Source organism: Physeter macrocephalus, chromosome 4 (assembly GCF_002837175.3).
Source record: "Physeter macrocephalus isolate SW-GA chromosome 4, ASM283717v5, whole genome shotgun sequence".
NCBI classification, from domain to species: domain Eukaryota; kingdom Metazoa; phylum Chordata; class Mammalia; order Artiodactyla; family Physeteridae; genus Physeter; species Physeter macrocephalus.
This window is the reverse complement of record NC_041217.1, coordinates 101,180,974-101,196,580: the sequence shown is the minus strand read 5'-3', so window position 1 is coordinate 101,196,580 and position 15,607 is coordinate 101,180,974. Positions and strand designations below refer to the sequence as shown.

Genomic DNA, 15,607 nt, shown 5'->3' with positions numbered 1-15,607 from the left:
CCACTTCCTACTTGGGGAAATGGACTCTCTGGAAGGAGAAGCCTCTTTGCCCAAAGCCCCTCAACAAGACCAAGGGAAAATCAACCCCAGGATTAATTTCACCTGGAAGTGTTAACCCATCAGCTTAACCAACATCAGAAGCCAATTTATATGCAGGATTTAGGAAACTTACTTGTTCTTTTGTCATAAGAATAGATAGGATCTTTCCTTGTGGAGTCAATCCCCAGGAAGGCTTTATAGTTATTGTCTTCGTACCAGTTGAAGGAGAACACCCGAGAGCCTCCTCCCTCTGGGTAGCCACACAAGAGGTCAGACAAAGTGCCCATCAGCTGTGTGAAGGTCTCTGGACCGCCAGTCTGCACGAGTGGCCTGGTCACCCACAGCAAGTCTTGAACACTTGGTCGGTGGATGAACTATGGCAAGGCAAAGGCTTCAGGTTATGCTAAGGTAGTCAGAGTCACAATCCACTGTGAAGTCAAAGCTCCAAAGTCTGGGGAGACCTTTGCATAGGCATTTGATTTCCACGTTTAAAAGAAAACATATATATGCTTAGCAATCCTTAATCCAGCTGTGAAATAAAATCTACTGCCATCCACTCAGGGCCTAGGAGGAAACTAGGATGAGCCTTAAAGAAAATAAAAGAGTTAACCTCCAAAGTATTTCAATATTATTTCTCTTTTCCCGTCCATTTAGTTTGAATTCCTTGGGAATGTGCCCTTGGGGAAACAGAGAATATTTCTCTATCAGTCAGTTCTTAGATTCTGTTATCCCACCAAGATGGAGCTACTGGAAAACTGGGAAATAAAATAGAGGAGTAGCTCTGTCCTAGAAAGGCAAAGTCAGGGCAAATTTCTTTGGCCAAATAGTTTAGAATTTAGCTTTCTATATTTGGAAAACTATCTTCTTATTAGCTTAGCTTTACCAAATGTGAACTCTTCCATTTCCCTGAAATGTGTGGTTTGTGGTTTCTTTTAGTGTTGTGTGTGTGTGTGTGTGTGTGTGTGTGTGTGTATGTGTGTGTGTATGTATGTTTTAAGATCTAAGCAAATATAGAACAGATGAAGTCTTCATTCTTGGGAAAACTCTTTTTAAATTCTTCACCAAACTAAGAAGAGGCTGGTGGTCATCTCTCCATATAGGTACTGGTGGCACTCAGTGGCCTCGTTTTTTGAAGGTAGATCTAAAATGCTGAGAACTAAGTTGAGGGCTGCCAGAGTTGCCAGGGTCTCAGTTCCCATAATACCATTTGACTTTAAAGGAAAATACAAAATAAAAATCGTGCTGCTTTTATTCCCCAAATACACTTGGTTACTTATTCTCAAAGGCACTTGGGGATTTAAAAAACCATTAGGATTCAAACAGGTGAGACTGAAAACAGTTCTCCCACTGCAATAAGTGATGTTTACCAGTCATCTCTTCTCTGTCCACATGCCAACACTTGCTCTCTGAAACTGCTGAGCGCCATGTAGAATCCACATATTGACTCATGCCTATAATCACAGTCTAGGCTTCAATAATAAAGGTGGAATCTCAAATTGCTTCAACAACAGTAAGTCTTATGACAGTCTTGTAAGGGGTTATTACCATTATTATGTTGCTCATTTAATCAAAGCGCTCTGAGATGAAGGGGCTGTTCCAGAGTCAGTCTTGTATCAGTTAACATAAACTGGGCCATCTGCTTCAACCCAGTCATGAATGCTAGACTTGCTATCTAGACAGGCAAGAAACCTTCTGCAACTCCCACATGGAATTAAGAGCTTTAATATGCTTTGGAGATTAAAAAAAAATTCTCTATCGACTTCAACCCTATTATACTGATATGAATTTTTTAAATGCTTATGAAGAAAAGAATGTTAAACACAGACTCCCCCTGCAGCAGGTGGCCATCAGTACAACGGGCCCTTCTCTAACTTTCCCTGCACGGCACTCTGCCCAGACTGAGCTTAGTTTTATGAGGACAGACTCCAACCATGCAGTTTTCCAGGTTGGCAAAGCCCAAGTCATATGAGAATACTGGAGGGGAAAAAAAGTTTGGGGAAAATTATATTTCCCCTTTTGCCTCTCTTTCATAATACTCATTACACTTGAAGATAACTGTTCATTTCACATCTCTCTTCCCTGTTGGACTATACATTTCAAAAGGCAGTGACCATATCTGTCTCTTCATCATTATGACCCCAGCACCTCTCATCTGTTGAGTGGAGAATCATTTTATATATGGGCAAAGGCTTGGCATTTGATTAAAATGTGCGCATCTTTTACAAAACAACACAAAAAAGTCACTATCTTTCTGATGAAATGAATATGTAAATATGTATGTTAGACACTTAGTGCCTGCAAGCACTGTGTAAGTGTATGCGATTACTATTAATGGTATAGATTTATGTGGATTTTAAGAGCATAATAGAATATTGGATCACATCAGAAAGAGTGGAAAGACTTAGATTCAGCTGTCAGTCCACTGATAATCTGCTACACCAGACAGAGTGTTATTTCTTTCTAGGTGTGAAATTAGATGAACAGTTCCTTTCTTACTGCCTCTGACCCAGGAGCACAGATAATTAAGGATACGAACAGGTATTTTGAAATTGCTAGATGGAAAGATCAAATGTATTTCTCCTTGAACAGGTCTGAGGTACAATTAAATTATTTGACATAATAAGTGTGATAAAATGGTGGAAAGATACAATGAAATTATATTACTATCATCAAGCCACTTACTTCTTGAATTCTTGACATCATAGCAGATAATATTCTTCCCCAGGATCTCAGATTGATACCTTGAGAACTGCTGTCCAGGAGTTTGGGAAGCTGTAATTGATAGGAACAAATATTTTAAAAAATATAGTATATATATATAGTTCTACATATATACACGGGTGCTATCTGATCTCCTGTATGCTTGAAAAACATTTCCTCCCTTCTTTTTGATCACGGAACCTCTTCTGAAAAATTGCTTTCAGAAACAAACTTCTTTTGTCTAATCAAGAAAATCAAAGGTTCTTATTCTCAGCCCTGCTGAGCTAGGCAATCACAAATAGTTTCATGGTGACATTAAATACACCAAAGTGATTCTGATTGCTGGTTTAGCAACACCAGACAAGGATCCTGGAGGAAGGAAGACAGAGCACAGCTGCTGGGGTGTAAAGGAAGGCCACGTGCAGAGGGTGCCCACCTGTTCACCTCGGGCTTCCTTGTCATTGTTGTCCCTTTATGTCTTTTCCAGACAGGTTGTGTCTCTTCCTCTGTTCAGCACCACTCTTATGGAAGACTCGGCCAACTCCAGAACCTTTCTTTTTAAAGCTGCGGCTGGCAGCCTTAAAGAGAGAGAAGTTCCCTTGCAGATTCTCTAAGTGACGCCAGTGTTCTGGTGACCCCAGGCCCATGCGGCGACACAGAGCTGTTTGTGCATTTTCCACTGTGGTGGGGAACGTGGAAGTTCACAAGCTTGCTGGCTCCAAGTCCCAGAGCCTGAGGTGAACACCTTGTTTTCCGGAAATCAAGTTCAAGTCCTGAATGAATAACTTCATTCTTTATAGTTTCAAAAATGATTGAATCACCGAGTCTCTGTTTTTTAGGACTGAATTCTAACTTTTAAGATGGTGATTTTCAAACTCAAGTGTGCATCTTGAGTAGGCCTGGAGGGGAATCTTCATTTTATTTTATTTTATTTTTTTTTTAATTTTTTTTGTGGTATGCGGGCCTCCCTCAGCTGTGGCCTCTCCCGTTGCGGAGCACAGGCTCCGGACGCGCAGGCCCAGCGGCCATGGCTCACGGGCCCAGCTGCTCCGCGGCATGAGGGATCCTCCCAGACCGGGGCGCGAACCCGGTTCCCCTGCATCGGCAGGCGGATGCGCAACCACTGCGCCACCAGGGAAGCCCAAGGGAATCTTCATTTCAACAAGCTCAACGTATAATTCTGATTCACGCATTTATGGACCACAAGCCACAAGCCTTGCCTTTTTATTTGCCGGTGTGGCTCTCCTAAATGATGGGTGTACTGATCCAGCTGTGGCAGAGCAGAGAAGCAGGTGGAGTTAGGCTTTGAGCGGCCCAGCCTCCTGTTTCTAGCTGTGGTCCTGCTCCACTCTCTCCTGGCTGTAGGTGCAGGAGCCCTCGTATTCTCTCTGACTCTGAACTGAAGAATAAGTGTACATACACTCTTGGAGCATCAACATTTCAGGCTTCCTTTCTAACTGTAATATGAAAGGCTTTGTTACATATGAGAGCTACAAAGCAGACAGGTGGAGAATTTTCTAGAGGAAGGAGCAGCAAAGCCACCATTGAAACTATACCCCTGAGAAGAGTCTTCTCTCCTTAACCTTAACACTGGGCCTAGGCTTTGGTCTTGCCATGACTACTTTTCAAATTCCTCGAAAATAGCTTCAGTGTATGTTGGGCAAAGCACTTTAATTGCTAAGAAGAACAGGTAGGAAGGGAGGAAGCCAGCAGGTAAAAATGTGTGCCAATGGCAAGATATCACTCAGTCGATATCTCCCTCCCTCCTAGCTATCTCCAATAAGATCTGTCACAGATGAAAGGGGATCTAAGATACACATCAATTAAAATGCCATTGTGGACCTTATTTTGATTTTGATCTGAACAAACCAGCTGTAACGATCAGAGGGAAAGTGAACATAACTGGGTATTAGGTAATATTGAGGAATTAATGTTAATTTTGTTGGGTGTGGTCATAGCACTGTGCTTTTGTTAAAACAAGTAAGTTTTTATGTTAGAGATACACAGGGAAGTATGTGAGGATGAAATGTTGTCTGTGGTTTGCTTTAAAAGACTTCAGGGAAAAAAAGGAACAGAAGAAACAGGAATAGCCAAATGTTGATAATAGTTGAACCTGGGTGATGGGTACATGGGGGTTCATTATATTATTCTCTCTACTTTTATAGTTATTTCTATAACAAAATTTTCAAAAAGTTTTTTTTGCATGCATAAATAAATGGATAAATGAACGAATGAACGAATAAGTCAATATTCTCTTCTCTCTTTTTTTCCTTCCTCACTAGACTGCCTTTGCTCAGGCTCTCCTTGCTTTTGTCTCAGAACATTTTATCAGAACAGCCTTCTTCCTGTCCCCTTGCCCCAAGTCTCCTTCCTTCCAATGTACCCTCCACACTATAGCCTGAGTTACCCAACAGGCCAATCCAATCATGTCACTTCTCCTGCACAAAGATCCTCCATGGCTCCCTACTGCCTCCAGGAGAGAAGGTCAATACCCATACTGAACACACCTGGACTCTCGTGAGCTGGTGTTTGGCTCCCTCTCTAGCCTTCTCTCTTGCTTCTCTTCCAGCATCTAGTCTTCATTCTACATTCCCTAACGTGTTGGTCCCTTTCTCATGCCTCCTGGCTCTGCACATTGTTCCCCCTCCCCACCTTCTCTGCCTGGTAAAGCTTTCTTCATCCTTCTAGTCTCATTCCTGATACCACTATCTATGTGAAAGACAGCGTCCCCATGATACAGTTAGATGATACTTCTTTTTCTATGCTTCTTTGCTTGCCCTTGCCCTGTTATGTTCTTTTAAGGTGTCCTCTTTATTTCCTTCCTTGTACTCTTCACCACTGGTAATTTTTCTACTGTTTATGTGTTATCTGTCTCTCTTATTAGATTCTAAGCTCCATATAGACAGGAACTGTGTCTGTGTGCTAGGCACATAGTAGACATTCAGGCACATACTGAATATGATGAATGAATGAATACTTATATTATAGCAAGAAGCAGATTGACTATAAGTGTTTCTATGCCTGATACTCCATGAAATGGTATGCTCATTAAGGGCAGTGTATTAGTTAGGGTTCCCCAGAGAAACAGATCCAATAGATGTATATAAATAGGAAGAGATTTATTATAAGAAATTGGCTTATGCAATTATGGAAGCTGGCATATCCCAAGATCTGCAGGGTGAGTTGGCAGGCTGGAGACACACAAAGAGTTGGTGTTTCAGTTTGAGTCCATAGGCAGAAAAAAACATCAATGTCCCATATCAAAGCCAGTAAGGCAGGAAGAATTCTCTCTTACTTGCGGGAGGGTCTTCCCTCCTCCACCCCTTATTCCCACACTTCTTGGAAGAACAGTTCACATTCAGTGATTCATTTCCTCATCAACACTTCCCAGTCTTCCACCGCATCATCCTACTAAGATGCTTTCACTAGAATTCCCAGTTTTAAAGTCTAATGGGTGCTTTTGGTTCTTGTCTTTTCAGACCTCTCTGCTCTTGACACTTTTGGTCATGTTCTTTACCTTCATGACACTCATCTCACCTGGATTTCTCTGTTCCCTCCCTGCCTTTCCCACAAACTCTTCATCCTCCACTTTCCCCTTATATGCGGAGATTCTCGACCTCCATACCCTTGCTCTTCTCATTCTGTACACTCTCTCTGGGTTTTTTCATTCCCTCTCTCATTTAATCTGCTACCTTTTTGTTGATGACTTCTAAATCTGCATTTCATCCCTCAATTGTCTGTTGGACATTTGCATAACTCCAACTTGTCCTAAACTGATCACATCATCTTCCCCCAAACCAGCTTCTGTTCCTGGATGCCCTTCCTCAATTGGTGGCACTGCCTCCTGCCTACTCACCAGAGCTGGAAGCCTGAGAGTCATCACTGATGCTTCCCCATTCCCATCCCATTGTCAAAATCCCCAGCCTGGTGATTTAGGAGCTGGTGTTGGGTCTGAGTTTCGAGCAGGATGAGCCTTCAGACTGCAGAGAGGGGAGCAAAGAGATATCTGAAAGAACGCCTTAGGAAGAAGCTGGAATCAAGGAATGGAGTCTAAAGAAGCTGTGCAGAGAAAAACAACCAGGGTCCTAGACAATGGGAGGTACCTAGAGGGACTAGAAACCCAGAGGCACAGAAAATAAGCAACTGTCACACTCAGGTGTCCAGAGAGATTGGACAGCAACCAATCAGTCACAGCTCCTATCGCTTTTAATTACTTTCTCTTCTTCGTGAGTTTGTTGTCTGTTTTCCTCACTTGACTGTGGGCTGGAGATTATCCATGCCTATGTTTTGCCTAAGTGGACATCTTCTTTCCATCCCCTCTCCTTCATCTCCATAGGCTCTAGGCACACTCTGGCCTTAAAATTCCATCCTGCCTCAAATTCAACACATTAAAAGCACCTGTGTCTCTATCTATAGCTATAATGTACCTATATCTATATATTGATATAGATAGGTAGATAGATAATTTTTTAAGGTTCTTAATTTTGCTTTTGAAATTATTTGACCTTGACTAACTCGTTAAATGAATGATCTGGTACAATTTCTCAGCAATCATTGCAAATACTTAGGAATGTTTGTAAAGGGAGAAAAACTGAACTATAAAAGTTTTTTTAATTTAAAATTTCATGAATATTAAATTTAAGCAAAAAGTTGAATAATATTACCTTTCTTAAAGATTCAATTTAATGTTTATCAATTTTAATTCTAAAGCTTTTTCTTTGTATTTCAGAGCCATAATTTTTTTATTTTTTATTTTTTTTTTTGTGGTACGCGGGCCTATCACTGTTGTGGCCTCTCCTGTTGCGGAGCACAGGCTCTGGACGCACAGGCTCAGCGGCCATGGCTCACGGGTCCAGCCGCTCTGCGGCATGTGGGATCTTCCCAGACCGGGGTACGAACCCGTGTCCCCTGCATCGGCAGGCGGACTCTCAACCACTGAGCCACCAGGGAAGCCCGTCAGAGCCATAATTTTAAATTTTCAATTCTTAAACATTCTTGTAGGCCTCTGCAAACCCTTTTGCCCTTAGATACTATGCCTATCATTTTAGGGCCTAATAGATAAGACAGCCAACCTCCCCCATTCCACCCCATCCTCACCCTACCCCTACTGGCCATAGTCAACTCAGGTGAAATCACCTCACCTTCTCCAGAAAGCCTTCTTTCCCCCACCGTCATGCTCTTTCTTCCTGCCCTCCTTCTCCATGGGGTAGATGCCCCTCCAAGCTACTCCTATAATCTTCAGTGCATTTATTTATCACTTTTATATTGGTTTGCTATTATTTTTTAGGATATTTGTCTTTCTACTATACTGTAAACTCATTAAACATAAGAATAGGCTTTATTTTGTTTTTATATCTTCAGGGTATGGTACACAGTAAATGCTCCATAAATATGTGTTGTATTAATTAATGAGAAAATAAAATATACTCTAGTGGAAAAGAGACGGAGTCTATTGTGATTTTACATTTCATGAGAGATGTTTTTACAAGGTATGATGGTGACTTACAGGAAGGGGGTGGTCATTTCCACCTGGGGACGGGGAAGGTGACACTTGGCTAATGTTTGAAAGAAGACAACGTGATGATCATGAGGATGAGGGCAGTATTTGTGGACAGAACGGGAGGACCAGGAATTCCAGGTGGAGGGAGGAATGTAAGGAGAGATGGCAAGAGAGACTGGAGAGACAGCCAGATAAGAACAAGACCAGAAATTTGGGGAAGAGGGAACAGGAGGAACAACTGCTTGAGATGCATTTGTGTGTCTGGTTAACATTTTCTTTTTCAGTCTTGATAATAATTTAATAATATTCATTATACAAATATTTACTGAGTTACAGCTGTGTGCCACGTACCATAGCTGCAATGCCTTTCCTAGCTCTTTCCAGTGGAGATGGTAAATAATGAAGGTCTTATACTCACACGTTCGTTTTAGATACCACCTACATCTCAGAACAGTGCCCATTCCCCCAGGGAACACTTCATACGTATCTGGTCACCAATTGTCTGACTGATGTTGCCATAAATTATACAATAAATTTCCCAGGGCTCCCTCTCCCATTATCTATTCAAATTCGCATGGACTGTTCCTGCCAAAAGAACCGGAAGGGACTGTAAATTTATTTGAATGGAAATGTGAAACCATTTCTGGAGAAAAGGTCACAGACCAAAACGGCAAGTATCATCACTCACACACACGCACACGCACACGCACGCACGCACACTCCACTGAAGGGGACTCCAGGCAGTAGGAGAGTCAGTCCAAATGCAGTGTAAATCATAAGCCACACTCGCACACTCACACTCACACACACGCACACGCACACGCATGCACGCACACACACACACACACACACACCCCACTGCTTCCTATACCAAATAAGTTCTCTTAATTTCCCAAACAACAGGTAACACTTCCATGTCACGACTGGCCTCAGCACTGCCAACCCAAGTTCAAGGTCTGATTAGACCTTGTAAGGAAGGAAGATTGGATATACAAATAGGGCTCTTGAAAAGGTATGTCTCTATCATCTCCCATCAGCTATGGTTGATTTGAGGGGTCCCTGGGCCTTGATCCAGTACTTAAGGAATGGATACAAGGTCCTAGCCATGTAGCCAAGAAGATTCTGGCTACATGAGGTCTCTGGGTTCCCAAGGGACAAGATACATGTCTGTCCTTTGGGACTGTGTAATATTTTTTCTTAAGGCAGAATAAGGCATATTAGCTACTAAAAAAGTCTTGTTTGAGCAATTCTTGCTGGTGCTTTGGATCCAGTGGGTTAATCAAACAGATGTCACTCTGCCAGCACACAAAAGGAATGTTTTATGAGTTGAAATTCTTGTTTTACTTTCTCTGATTCAAAGAAGGCCATCTGGAAAACAGTATTGATTTCTAAGTTGAGGATCTATCTAACACAAGGGTAAACAGGTAGCCTTGGGTTAAAAGTGTCTTTATAGGGATAATGTGGCCTCTGGGAGCTGGTGGAAGGCTCTGGAGTAAGGGATGAGCTGCTGCCTTTGAAGCACCCAGACAGAGGTGAAGAACAGACGAAACGGTGGACAGACAGTGAGGGGCCCACTGTGTTTAATTGTGGGCCGCTACAGGAAATCCAGATTTATCCGGTAGGGAAGTTGTTGCTAGGCAACTGGAGGAATGTAGATTTGAAGCATGTTTGCTGCAACCTGACAGTTGTGAAGCATCAGATGAAAAGAGAGGAAGCCGGCTTCAGTGGTGAGGGGGCAACCAGGAGGGGACACCCTGAGTACCAGGAAATGCGTCATGAGTGGAGAATTCAGACTAAATCACTCAGAGCAGGGGGGAAATGCCAAACTGTCTCTACCGGGAGAGGTCACAGAGACATGCTGTTTCCCAGGACTGGAGGGGGCAGAGAGTCTGAACAAGAGGGTGGGCTCTTGAACAGACAAGTTATGGAACTTTTTTTGGCTCAACAGAAACTGGGCCTTTTTCTCTCTGAGGTGACTTCAGTCTTGGTATTTGTGGTTGCTGAAAGCAAAATTGGTTTTGGAATCTATGGGAAGTCAAAAGACGACCCCATGAGATAGACCTCTTCCTAGTCTGAGGGTCGGAGGAAGGAGAATGTCCCACCTAAGCGTTTGAGGAGGATGCTTCTGGGAGTGGAGCAATGGGGGCGGGGCACAGTGGGGCCTTCCACAAAGCAGCTGCATTCTAGTTTTTGTTAGAGCAAAAATGCTTTTTGTTTCAAAGCACTTTTCCAACTCTTCTCTAATGTGAATTTCACCACTGGATCCCATGAGATACATGGAATAGGTTTTGCTATCTCAATTTTACAGAGGGAAAGGCTGAGTTCCTTTTAAATGACAGCAAGAAAGGAGCCAGTGCAGATCCAGGACCCAGTCCCTGACCACCAGGAGATCTCTGTGGGCCCCAGCTGGCTGCCCACCCTCTGGTCCTCTCACTACTCGGTCCTGTGCTCAGGGGAGAAGCTGATTACTTCATAAGGAGAGTTAAGGGAGAATCTGTGGCTATATTGAGAGCCTTTAGGAAAGGACATATATTAATGGTAAGTAGGAAAGAAATTTTAACGCAAAAGCTCTTAACTTGGGGTCTGACTTCAGAGGCTCCAAGAGCCCCACCCTCTGTGTGTCTGTGTGAACCTACATTTCTCTAGGGAAAAAGTTTAGAGCTGTTGTCAGGTTCTCAAAGGCAGTTCTAATCCATAAAAAGATTAAGAAGTACTGTTCTGGAGAGATAAGAAATGTCAGAGGCCAAAATCCTTCTTTAAACCAGTTTACCTTGGAGAAAACCGGATGCCTAACATGTTGGTGCTCAATCTACAGCTACTGAATAAAAGGCCAGAACCCCAGGACCCATTATCCTAAAAGCAGTCTTTGTAGGGGCCTGTTTGTGTTCTAAGCGACTTTAGTTTTGACCTCTCAGTCTTTTTCTCTTTTTAAATTCATAAAACAGCATCTGACCTGGCATGAAAATAAGCCCTAGCCTATTCAGGCCTGGAGTCTTAAAGAAACCAAGGCAGGCCAATGGCAATCAAGCCCATGGGCCTAATATATATTTAATGTACATTAATGTTCCTCTCTTCTATCTCCTTTTTATTTCTTCCTTATCAAAATCAGTTCGCCAAAATTTTGAAATATAATAGACACATAATTTTGTAGATGTAGGAAGAACAAATACTAATGCTGTAAATCAACTATACTTGCTGTGGCTTAATAATTTTCAAACAACAAAAAAATCCTATTTGCTGACTTGGTTTTGCTTTCGCTCAGCAGCCCTGCTGCACCTCCCTCCACACTGCTGGCACTGGATACCACTCCTTTCTCCTCTTCCCTCCCTAAACCGCCCCCCCACACACAGAAATGGGAGAAAGTTGACAGTCCAAAGATTCAGAAATCGGAAGGGAGAGAGATCATGAAATTAAGTCATTAATGGGACCTCATGGTAAAATCCTGGAGACATGGGGCCTTTCCAGAGAATTTTGACGCAGCAATATCACCTGAAAACTGAAACGCATAGTTGAAATTTAACAAACTGCAACGAATGATCCAAGAGAGCAGAAACCATGGCCAGCTCGCACTGGGCAGGGGCACTCCACCCACATTTATTCCCAATGATTCAGGAATTTAGGGAGCAGAGCCAAGAACAAAGCGGGACATTGAAAAGAGCATGTAGCAAGCACCCCCAAGACCGGCCTTTCTTCTGCGGAACTCAATGTTCAGCCACCCCACAGTCACAAAGACGGGGGAAAATGAAGTCAGAAAAGTAAAAACCTTGACTGAGTAGCAGTTGAGGGAAAGGAAAGAAAGCTGAATCATGTCACACTGGAAGCAACTGCAAAGGGGAAAACCGTGGGCCAAAATGCCGGGGAGGCCAAATTTCCTCTATCAACAACCATTGAGAAGGGGGAAGGGAGGGAACGCAGATTTCCCAGCAATGTGGCAGGTCTTGGCACCTCCTCAGTTCCCCACCGAACTTCCACAAATAAACATGCAGAGCCGAAGGGACAGATTCGCTTCTCAGCAAGATTTCAAAGCTGTGCACCAGAGTCAGAGAGAAAACAGGAAGGATCGCAGAGGGAGGAGGGGGAGGAGGGGGAGTAGGGGGAGGGACACACACGCCTTGGGCCAAATCAGATGGGAAATGGCCCAACCCCTCACCCGAAACTGACACACCATTTTTTATGAGGTGTGAAACGTTTCAGGTAGTGTTGGCAGCCACCGTACCTTGGACCCAGGTCTGAGCTGTGGGGTTTCAAGCTGGGGGCGTTAAGCCCAAAAAGGCCACAGGTGAAGACAAGCTCTTTCAAACTGTCTCAACCCAAGAGAAACCAAGAGGGGCTAAACCTCCTTGGAGAAAATCCAGCCAGCTGGCTGCTGTTTTCGTCCCAGCCCACCTAGGTCACTGGTCATCCAGTGCGTGTGCGTGTGCATGTGCAGGCAGGCAGGCGCGAGCGCACATATGGGGATGGGTGGGGTGGAGTAAGGCGAGGGTACTGCATTTGGATTATTTGAGGATGACAACACTCACTTCTGATCTCCAAGGGGCTGAGGAAAAACACAGCTGGCCCCAGTTGGTGCTGAGTCCCCAGTGGCCCTCTCTGAGTCTCTTGGCTCCACGGTCTGGTTTGGAGGTTACACTTCCACCCACACGCCCAGGTCCTGACACGACAGAGGCAGGAGCCGTGCGGTGGTTTGCTGAGATGGCCCCTCTCTCTTTGTTAGTGAGCACCAACTTGGCATTTACTAAAACCTTATTTATACACTGGTGTACGTGTGCGTGAGAAACAGCCCAGGAGAACAGAAGGCACAGCACTCCCGGCGCTGGACCTAAGCATGGCTGCTCGCCAACCAGCTGCAACAACAGACTCGTCCCAGAGAGGCCCCTGCCCCTGTCTCCCGCCTGGCCCATGCCCCTCTGAGAAGGTCGGAGGCTCTGCCCTGAGCCTTTCTGTGTCTGCCTCAGGGCTATTTTACTAAAAACACAATAGGATGGGTACAGGAGGAAAAATCCCATCTTACTGCCTGCAATTCCTTTTAGGTTTCCTTCTTAGTAATTAAAAAAAAATGTTTAGCCACTCAGTCCATCTGTCAGCTGGAAAAGCACATTTCAAGGGCACCACATGGGGTGTTTGTCCTCTTTGCTTGGGGCCGATGTGTCCTGTCTTGGTTAGGTCTTCCCACACAGAGACAAGCAGGAACAAAAAGATGGTAGGTAGGGGCAACACTATCTCCTGGGTAAGCCTGTCTCCTGCCAGAACTTGCTCCTCTTGGCAGTCTCTGGGGTCGCTCACCGGCTTCGTTAAGAGGACAGCAGGGAGGATGCATCTGCATAGCATCCTGGTCTTAGGGGTGATCAAATGAAAGTACTTCGAAGCCTTAGGTGCATTTGGGTATTACTATTATTATTGGGCTTGGTCTACAGAAATTGAGACTGTAAATCAAACTCGTATGTTGTAGGTCAGTGATTCTCAACTCTGGCTGGACATTAGAATGATCTGGGAAGCTTTTAAAAATGCTAAAGGCAACTAATCAGAATCTATGGGATGAAGGTGGGGGGGCAAGTGTAGTTTTTAAAAGCTCCCCAGGTGACTTGGTGTGCAACCAGACCTGGGTACCACTGCTCTAGGGAACAAATGTCCCAAGCCTCAGTGCTGTGACATGGCCTGTTTGTCTGTCTCAGGGTAACTGGGAATTCAGTGAGGGCATGAAAGCCATGTTTGGGCCCTTGGCCTCAGCACAATGCCTGGCCCAATTCAGGTTTGAGTGCATGGACACGGGTGAGTACCTAGGGTCCATCTCGGGTTGGTGAGGGTGACTGGCCAAAATTCTCCTCTGGTTTCTGAACTCTAACACTTGCCAGAGCAGTATATAAGGGCAGCAGGAAAGACAGTCTAGTCTTTCTTATCTGATAAATAAACATCCTGAAGCCAGTAGCCTGAGTTATGGGTTCAGACCCTAATGAAAAGTTTTGCCCAGGTTCCCCTTTCTCCTGCTATTATCCAGGCTGTCCTCATGCCCCAAAGGTACATGTACTATACCAGTGGCCAAGGTGCTGCAAAAACAGATGTATGACGCTGCCCGTTTTCTAGTGACCAGAGGATTGCACTATCCCAGGCACCCAGGGAAGCTCCCACAGCTCTGCAAACGCAGGCACTGGGCTCCCACTGTGCTGGGCGGGGGTTCAGCCGCTCAGAATAAGGATTTTTATCACCTACTCACTCTCCTGTCTGATTCTGAAAACAAGCTAAGAAGTGTGTCTAAAATCGGGTTCCTCATGGAACTTCAGACAGAGAAGTTTGAACTGCATGGCTTTTTAATCTCCCTGCAGAGACCTTCTCTGGGGCCCTTGGCTCTCAGGGCTGGTGGCATCCATAGGTCTGACCCCTCTTACCCATTCTGGAGGCCCCCCGATGAGCTGGGGAAATTATGGAGTAACATTCCAAGGAAAAGTCACGCTGAAAGGGATGAAGTGTGAACCCTGCCAGAAACTGTGGGGTCTTGTTTTATTCTGTTTTGTTTTTAAAAGCCTTCACCTTGCTTTTGAAGACAAGGCTGGAGCAAGTTTTCTGGGACTTGAGAGAGCGAATGTAAAAAGACAAAACACAAATTCCTCTGCCATGTTCTCAGTGATTGATACTCTCCGAAACATAGTTCCAGAAATTAAAACGCAGGCAAAAGAGAAAACACAGTTCAATGCTAGAAAATTATAATTCTAATTTTGAGTGTTTCTTTCTTTCTTTTCTTTTTTTTTTTGCGGTACGCGGGCCTCTCACTGTTGTGGCCTCTCCCGTTGCGGAGCACAGGCTCCGGACACGAAGGCCCAGAGGCCATGGCTCACGGGCCCAGCCGCTCTGCGGCACACGGGATCCTCCTGGACCGGGGCACGAACCCGCATCCCCTGCATCGGCAGGCGGAGTCTCAACCACTGCGCCACCAGGGAAGCCCTGAGTGTTTCTTAAAGCGTGGCCTATGATGACCGCCATCAGAATCACCTAAGGTAACAGGGCAGATTCTGGCCCAGCCCAGGTCTCCTAAATCAGTCTCTGGGGGTGGGAATGTGGAACTTGCATCTTTTACCGGCTTCCTTGATGATTTTCCTACACTCTGAAGTACGAGAACCAATGCTCGATGCCTCCTTTATATAATTCCCTCTCATCTTACCCTTCTAGCAAAAGAGAAGATATGACTGGATCCCAAGAAGTCTGTCTGGGATGCAGTTCTGAACACAGTGTTGAGCTAGATTAGGCTTTCCAAGTTTTTGGAAATTTTCTATGACATTTTCTCTTGGTTTTCTTGTTGTTGTTTTTTTAATCCAGAAACAGTAAACTTTGGGGTCAAGAGCAGACCCAGAGAAGGGAATGTGAAGCTCTCATTTA

At 44.5% G+C, this 15,607-nt stretch overlaps 1 protein-coding gene across 1 annotated transcript in view; it reads right to left on the bottom strand.

The window, feature by feature from the left end:
- The window catches only part of ABCA4 (ATP binding cassette subfamily A member 4), a 133,588-nt gene that overhangs the window by 94,708 nt on the left and 23,273 nt on the right, over positions 1 to 15,607 (bottom strand). Inside the window, exons 7-8 of the mRNA XM_007128006.2 lie at positions 2,722 to 2,811; positions 173 to 413 (exon numbers count right to left, since the gene is read on the bottom strand). Coding sequence (XP_007128068.1) covers positions 173 to 413; positions 2,722 to 2,811 — 331 coding nt within the window. The remainder of the gene's footprint in view (positions 1 to 172; positions 414 to 2,721; positions 2,812 to 15,607) is intronic.